This window comes from Calidris pugnax, unplaced genomic scaffold (assembly GCF_001431845.1).
Source record: "Calidris pugnax isolate Ruff unplaced genomic scaffold, ASM143184v1 scaffold459, whole genome shotgun sequence".
NCBI lineage: Eukaryota > Metazoa > Chordata > Aves > Charadriiformes > Scolopacidae > Calidris > Calidris pugnax.
This window is the reverse complement of record NW_015091670.1, coordinates 326,780-335,150: the sequence shown is the minus strand read 5'-3', so window position 1 is coordinate 335,150 and position 8,371 is coordinate 326,780. Positions and strand designations below refer to the sequence as shown.

The 8,371-nt window shown below is 57.4% G+C and overlaps 1 protein-coding gene across 1 annotated transcript in view; it reads left to right on the top strand.

Annotated features, from left to right (window-relative positions):
- SND1 (staphylococcal nuclease and tudor domain containing 1) overlaps positions 1-8,371 on the top strand; it is a 278,207-nt gene that overhangs the window by 41,992 nt on the left and 227,844 nt on the right. The window contains exon 10 of the mRNA XM_014961957.1: positions 3,830-3,943. Coding sequence (XP_014817443.1) covers positions 3,830-3,943 — 114 coding nt within the window. The remainder of the gene's footprint in view (positions 1-3,829; positions 3,944-8,371) is intronic.

Here is an 8,371-nt window from a genome sequence, read left to right as displayed (position 1 = left end):
GGAGGAGGAGGAAGATCCCAACCTGCCTTTGCACCGTCGAGCAACCGCGGCAATCGGGCTAATTTTGGGTGTCGCCGTTCGTCTGCCGATGCTCGGAGCCAGGAGAAGGATGGGGGGGGGTTGGTTTTATGGAGAAGGGGGGGGGTGTGTGGAATTAAGTGCTTGGCCTCGAGGGTGGATTTGATGCCCGGGAGTGGAGAGAAGAAAAAAAATGCGAAGGGGCTGGAGGCTTTCTCCCAAATTCCCTGCGTCAGCTCCCTCCTTCCAGCGCCCAGGAATCGGGGCCGGGATCTGCTCGGAGCTGAATCCGTCATGCTTAAAGCCAGCCCCTGCCAAAAGCTGTTTAGAACAACTCGGGGGGGGCTCTGCCAGCTCCTGACATCTCATCTCCCCACGGCGGGGCAGGATCAGCCCCCCCTGGGGGGCTGTTTTTGGGGTTGGATGCTCTGTGGGGCAGCCCCTCGGGTGCATCCAGCCCCTCTGGCTGGGCTGCGCATCGCCTCCTGCCAGGCTCCAGCACTTTGCAGGCTGGGGGAGGTGGATGTGGATGAGCTGTGCCTGTGCCTTTTTGGCTTTTTTTAAAAATTTTTTTGGCTTTTTTCTTATTTTTTTTCCTTTTTTTTTGAAAAAAGAAAAAATTTCCCCCCTTTTGCAAAACACTTGGAGCCTTCGTCGCCGCCAGAGCATCTCACATCTCAGAGGGATGTGCCAAAGGCAGCCCAGGAGCTGCTTTTCTGCCGAGTTGGGTGCCAGCCCCAGCCCCTCAAAAAGCAGTTTTTACTTTGGGGGGGACAGCACCATCCCCTCGATGCTGGGTACCAGTTGCTGCAGCCCCCCAAAAAGCAGTTTTCTCTTTGGGGGGGCAGTACCATCCCCTTGGTGGTGGGTACCAGTTGCTGCAGCACCCCAAAAAGCAGTTTCCTCTTTGTGAGGGGCAGCACCATCCCCTTGGTCCTGGGTACCAGCTGCTGCAGCCCCCCAAAAAGCAGTTTTGTCTTTGGGGGGGCATCACCATCCCCTCGGTGCTGGGTATCAGCTGCTGCAGCCCCCCAAAAAGCAGTTTTGTCTTTGGGGGGGCATCACCATCCCCTCGGTGCTGGGTACCAGCTGCTGCAGCCCCCCAAAAAGCAGTTTTCTCTTTGCGAGGGGCAGCACCATCCCCTTGGTGCTGGGTACCAGCTGCTGCAGCCCCCCAAAAAGCAGTTTTCTCTTTGGGGGGGCCATCACTGGCCCCTCTCCCGGTGCTGGGCATCAGCTCCCAAAGTGCCACCCTCCCTGTCCCACAGGGTCAGGGTGCAGGAGGTCTCTCCCAGCTTTGGGGGTGCATCCCTGTCCCCCCCACCCCTCTCCCAGGAGAGCTAACGAGCTGCCTTCGTTAGCGTCGGGGCAGGGATGCCCTGGGGAGCTGCAGAGCACAGCGGCAACTGGGGGAGCTGGCCCCGTGGTCCCCCAGGCACGGGGGGGTCCCTGGCCCCGGGAGCACCCAGGGATGCTGATTTGGGGGGAGCAAAGCCCTGGGGGACAGAAAATGGGAAACCTTGTTGGCATCGGCGCTGGCAGGGAGAAAAACCTCCTTTGTGAAAAACATCCCTCCCCAGGGAGGGGGAGCCGTGATGGGGCTGGGGGGGTCGGTGTGTGGGGGGGTCGCTGGAGCTCCTCCGTCCGCAGGCGGGGTAGAATCATAGAAAAAAGAAAAAAAAAAAAAAAAAAATTCCTTTCAATCCCTTTATCAAAGCGCCTTTTGGAGGCAGGTGAAGGCACAATAAATATTGGATAAAGGAAGCTGGCCCCAGCCAGCTGAGGAATTGTTAGTGAGAGGAATGGCACGGCCTCTGGGGCGGTGCTGAGTGCCCCCCCTTCCCCCCCCCCCGAGTTTTGCTGTCGCCTGTGTCACTGTGTCCCCGCTGCTGCCCGCGGGGGTCCCCGGGGAGGGGGCTGCAGAGCATCTTCTGCTGCTTCCACCCTCAGGGTGATGCTGCCGAGCTGGGGCTGTGGGTGCTGGGAGGTCACCCTTGGCTCCTGCTGCCACCCCGTCCCCGGGTACCACGTCCTGCAGCATCCCCTGTCCTGCCACCCCATCCTTGGGGTACCATGTCCTGTAGCATCCCCTGTCCTGCCACCCCGTCCCCGGGTACCACGTCCTGTAGCATCCCCTGTCCTGCCACCCCGTCCCCGGGTACCATGTCCTGCAGCATCCCCTGTCCTGCCACCCCGTCCCCGGGTACCACGTCCTACAGCATCCCCTGTCCTGCCACCCCATCCCTGCACAGGGCAGGGACATCCTGGCCAAGGACCCTGTGAGTTAATTCCAGCCGGGAAGGGGATGCTGGGGGTCAGGAGGAGAAGGGGAGTGGGCACCCGGGGGGTCACCCTTGGCTCCTGCTGCCACCCCGTCCCTGGGTACCACATCCTTCAGCATCCCCTGTCCCTGGGCACCACGTCCTGCAGCATCCCCCATCCCTGCACAGAGCAGGGACAGCCTGCCCAAGGACCCTGTGAATTAATTCCTGCCAGAAAGGGGGTGCTGGGGGTCAGGGGGTGTGTGTGGGGGGGAGGAGTGCCCGCTGCCCATCGTTGGCTCTGCCTGTATCCCGGGCAGTGCCACCTCCTCCCGCTGGAGAAGAAATGTGATGTGACCAGGCAGCCGGGCCATGGAAGGGCTGGGGGTGTGTGATGGCTGTGAAATGTGGGGGGGATTTGCCTTCTCCCCCCACCCTTGGCTGGGGTCTCTCATCTTCACCCCTAGCTTTTTCCTCAGGAGGGGAGGGATGGGTGCTCCCAAGGCGCTGCTGGGGGGGGTGTGTGTGTCTCTCCCTGCCCCCTCCAGCGCTGAGGATGCCCTGAAGCATGAGATTTGATTACTGGGTTCTGCCCACGAAAAGCCGAGGTCCCGGGAGGATGCGAGTCCCTGGGTAGGGATGTCCCCCCCCCGGGGAGGTTCTGCTGTGCCCAGAGGGAGCCCTGGCCATCCTGGGCGCCTGTTTTAATCCCAATTATCCCCCTTATCCCTTCGGCTGAGCGCGTTCTGAGGACCCGATGTGCTCACTGGGGCAAAAAGTGCTGTGTGGGGGTGGGAAGGGGGGGGGCAAACCTGAGCCCTCCTCCCTCAGCTTCACCTCCTTCTGCGCTCCCCGCACGTGTCGTGTGGGTGGGCAATGGGGGGGGAACCTTTTGGACTGGGGGGACTGGGTTTGTGCTGGGAGCGAGCAGCGGGAATAGCTTGTCCTGCTCTGCCCGGGCTGGAGAGCAGTGATTTGTGAAAACTGAGAAAATTAAAGCAGCGTGTCCCCAGCCCCGCTGTCCCCCCTTCCTGCTGCCTGCACAGCTCTGTTTGCTTTTGCCACCGGTTTTTCTAATTAATTTGTGGCCCCAGCATGTGGAGAACCACCAGCCAGGACACACTGCTGGGGTGGAAGGGTCTCCACCATGGGCTGTGCTCCCTCCCTCCCCCTATGTGCCCTCCTCCATTGGCTGATATCACTGCCTGGGGTCTGATCCCCTCTTTGGTGTTAGTTGGGGGGTGAAATGGGGGGGCTGCGAGCTGTGGGGAGGTGCTGGTGTGTTGTGGCATCACCAGATGGGGACCGACCAGCCCTGAGCTCCTTGAGCTTGGGGAGCAGGACCGTGCCAACGAGCCACATTCACTCCAGTGACCCACCGGGCAACCAGGATGGGGTTGGGGCTACTTGCCCGGTGCCGTTTTGGGGGGGCAGCAGGGCTGGGGTGGGTTGGGGTGCCTGGCAGAGCCTGGGCAGGGTGGTGGGGGTGCCCATCTGTGGGGGCTGATGGTGAGGGCAGGGTGTTCACCTCGGCCTCTCTCCCTCCCCAGGTGATGCAGGTGCTGAACGCCGACGCCATCGTGGTGAAGCTCAACTCCGGGGACCACAAAACCATTCACCTCTCCAGCATCCGACCCCCCCGGCTGGAAGGGGACAGCACCCAGGTGACCGTGGGGGGGGGCGCGGTGGGGAGGTGACCCCCAATGGAGGGGAAGAGGTGGGGGGAGATGGGGAGGGTGCTCTGCTCCGCAGCATCTCTGCTGGGCAGCAATCGCCGGTGTCTGTCACCGTCCCCAGGTGGAGTCCTGGTCTGACCCCCCCCTCCTGCTAAGTTTCTTCCTTGGGGACCCCCTTTTGTGGGGTGCAGGAGGCCTTGGGGGGGGCTTTGAGCGAGCTCTCTGATGGCTGCAGGGCCACCGATGCCTCCTTCATCCCCTGCCTCAGTTTCCCCCTGGGTATCGCCGGTGCTGTTGCTCTGGGGGGGTGGGAGAGCCCCGTTTCCAGGGTGGGGGGAGGGGGGGGGGGGCAAGCAGGAGGCTGCAGGGCTGCTGGAAACGATGCAAATTGGGTGAAATCCTCTGGTTTTCCTTTTTCCTCCCCTGCTGTGCCGTTCGGCCGCACCGGGCATCTCTCCCCTGCGCCGTGGGGCTGGCTGGGGGGGTCAGGGGCATCTCTCCCCTGCGCCGTGGGGCTGGCTGGGGGGGTCGGGGCACCGCTCCCCTCCTCTGGCTCCGAGGGATGCTGGGGGCCAAACCGGAATGTGGGGGAGAAATCCTAAGGTGTGTGGGGGGTATTGAGTCCTTGGAAAACGCCGCATTTTTGGTGCGTGGTTTGGTCTCCGCTGGGCTCGGTGTGAGCGTCTGGCGAGTCTCTGAGCGGGGACATCAAAGTGCCCAAAATAAGCTCTGCCGCGGGTCACACGCTGCGTCCCTCCTCCTCCCGTCAAAGCGCCGCCGCCGGGCCCAGAGCCGGGGGGTTGGTTTGATCCTGGGGGGTTGATTTGGTCCTGGGGGGTCAGTTTGGTCCCGGGGGGCTGGTTTGACCCCCGTGTCCCCAGAGTGGGACCAGGCTCTGCCCACTTTCTGGCAACCACCCATCTAAAACCACCCAGAAGCTCCTCAGGGCAGCGATTTGGCCTCTTGCTGCTTTTTATTTTTCTGTATTATTATTTTATTTTATTTTATTTTATTTTACTTTATTTTAATTTTATTTTATTTTATTTTATTTTATTTTATTTTAATTTCCCCCCCAACAATGGTTGATAGAGACCCCCTCCCCAGCATTCCTGGGGGAAACCTCCTCCTTATCTAGATGATGAGGAGCGTTCCCGATGGCGACCGAGCTGGAGGGGGGGGATCTTTCCAGCCCGGAGCAACCCTGGGATTATGCCACAAACCGCCTTTTCCAGGGCTGTTTTTTCCCTGGATGGCACTCCCAAGCCTCGGCCGTGACCCCCCCAGCCCCTTCCCCCCCCCGAGCTGCAGGACCAGCGAGGTGGAAATTCATCCCTCCGAGGATGCTGAGGTGGAAATTCCTCCCTCTGAGGATGCTGCCTTGTTTTTGGTCCACACTGAATTATGGATAACTTCCCATCTTAGCCTCCGTCCTCCCGCTGCGTCGCTGGCGTCAGCGCTGGGTGGCCCGGGGGCCACCACTAGCCCAGCGTTGGGGGGGGGTGCGGCTGCCAAGCGGCCACCAGCGCTGGCAAGGGGAAGGGGGGATAAACTTGCCCCCCTCATCCAAACCCTTGGCACCGTGGGGTTTCTTTGCCGGTCTCCAAGGAGACTGCAGAAAGGCGGATGCCCCCCCCCCTCCAGCTCCCCCGCCGCGCTGGCAAAATCCTTCCCTGGCACACAGGCGGTTGCCTTCTCCTGCCTGCTGCTAGCCACCGGGCTCGCTGCCCACCCCACCGCCAGCCACCGAGATGCTGGGAGGGCTGGAGCCCCTCTGCTGGGAGGGGGGGCTGAGAGAGTTGGGGGGTTCAGCCTGGAGAAGAGAAGGCTCCGGGGAGACCTTGGAGCCCCTTCCAGTCCCTCAAGGGTGGGCTCCAGGAGAGATGGGGAGGGACTCTGGATGAGGGAGGGGAGCCCTAGGAGGAAGAGGAAGGGTTTTAAGGTGAAAAAGGGAAGATTTAGGTGAAATTCTTCACCCTGAGGGTGGTGAGAGCCTGGCCCAGGTTGCCCAGAGAAGCTGTGGCTGCCCCATCCCTGGAGGGGTTCAAGGGCAGGTTGGAGGGGGCTTGGAGCAACGTGGGCTGGTGGGAGGTGTCCCGGCCCAGGGCAGGGGGTGGCACTGGGGGGGCTTTGAGGTCCCTTCCCACCCAAACCATGCCATGATTCCATGATACCTGCACTTGCAAAGGCAGACCCTGACCTCAAGTCATGCACGCATCTATATCTATATCTATATCTATATCTATATCTATATCTATATCTATATCTATATCTATATCTATATCTATATCTATCTATATAATCTATATCTATATCTATCTAATAATCTAATCTGTATCTATATATCTCTATATCTATTATCTATATCTAAACCTATATCACCTACACCTATATCATCTGTATCTATATCTACATCATCTATACCTATATTGTCTATACCTATATATCTAAATCTATATCACCTATACCTATATCATCTATATCTATCTATATCTATATCTATATCTATATCATCTATATCTATATATCTAAATCTATATCACCTATACCTATATCATCTATATCTATATCTGTCTATATCACCTATACCTACATCATCTATATCATCATCTATACCTATGTCATCTATATCTATATATCTAAATCTATATCTATATATCTAAATCTATATCACCTATACCTATATCACCTATATCTATATCTATATCTACATCATCTATACCTATATCACCTATATCTATACCTATATCTACATCATCTATACCTATATCATCTATATCACCTATACCTATATCACCTATATCTGTATCTATATCATCTGTATCTATATACAATCTCTATTGATATATCTATATCATCTATACCTATATCTATATCATCTCTACCTCTATCTATACATGTATACCTATAGGTAGGGTTAATGTGGGGCTGTTTGGAAGGTCTGACCCAGGAGGTGCTGTGTGTGGGTCCAACAGCTCCGTCCCCTCCGTAGCAGGGAGCGTGTGGGGATCCGGGCTCCGCCGAGGAGATCCGTCTCCATCCCACTGAGCACAAATGGGTCCCAAAGGCACCTGACGGAGTAGATGGGAAATGACAAACTGGAAAATTCAGCGTAATAAAAAAAAAAGAGAAAATAATCCTACAGCCTTTCATCTCCCGCCTTCATCGCCCGATGCCAAATGAGTCCTGAGAGCGGGAGCTGCCGGCGTTTAATATCTCTGTCGAGGAACGTAACGGATTCAGATGGAGATGTATCATCTCCTGTCGCGCTGCCAGTGCCGCGGAGCGGTGGGGATGGCTGGAGCCCCCACCGGGACACCCCCTTGGCTTTGGGGCAGCACCTCCAGAGCTGGGGTGTTCGTGGTGATCCCTCCCCATGGGCCACCTCCTGCCACCACCGTGGGGTTTGTGGCTCGCTGGGCTGGAGGTTGGACCCTACCATCGTGTTCACCGTGGCTGGTGGTGGCCTTGCTTCCCCTGGAGTTCCCTGGTCCTTGTCTGGCCGGGTTTGGTTTCTGCCACGTTTAATCCTGCAGCCATGAGGCAGGAGCTGGTGCCGCAGCAGGACCTCGTTTCACAGCTGTGCACCACATCTGGGGCATGGGATGCTCCAGTCCTTGGGGTGAAGCCCTTCCCCATCCCCACAGGTGACACCCATCCCTCCGGCGTCACGCACCGCTCAGCCCTCACAGCCGTATTTGTGGTCTCCATCAGTTTCTGCCTGAGGGTTTTTGGTCTGTCTGTCCGATTCCATGGTGGTGTTTATGGTCTCCATCCCTTTCTGTGGTGGGGTTTGTGGTCTCCATCCCTTTCCGTGGTGGGATTTGTGATTTGTTCATCCCTTTCCATGGTAGTGTTTATGGTCTCCATCCGTTTTGTAGTGGGGTTTGTGGTCTTCATCCCTTTCCGTGGTGGGGTTTGTGATCTCTCCATCCCTTTCCGTGGTGGGATTTGTGGTCTCTATCCATTTCTGCAGCGGGGTTTGTGTTCTCCATCCCTTTCCCTGGTGGGGTTTATGATCTCCATCCATTTCCGTGGTGGGGTTTGTGATCTCTCCATCTGTTTCTGCAGTGGGATGTGTGGTCTCCATCCCTTTTCGTGGTGGGGTTTGTGGTCTGCCCATCCATTTCCATGGTAGTGTTTATGGTCTCCATCCGTTTTGCAGTGGGCTTTGTGGTCTCCATCTGTTTCCGTGGTGGGATTTGTGGTCTCCATCCCTTTCTGTGGTGGGGTTTGTGGTCTGCCCATCCATTTCCATGGTAGTGTTTATGGTCTCCATCCGTTTTGCAGTGGGCTTTGTGGTCTCCATCTGTTTCCGTGGTGGGATTTGTGGTCTCCATCCATTTCTGTGGTGGGGTTTGTGGTCTGCCCATCCATTTCCATGGTAGTGTTTATGGTCTCCATCCGTTTTGCAGTGGG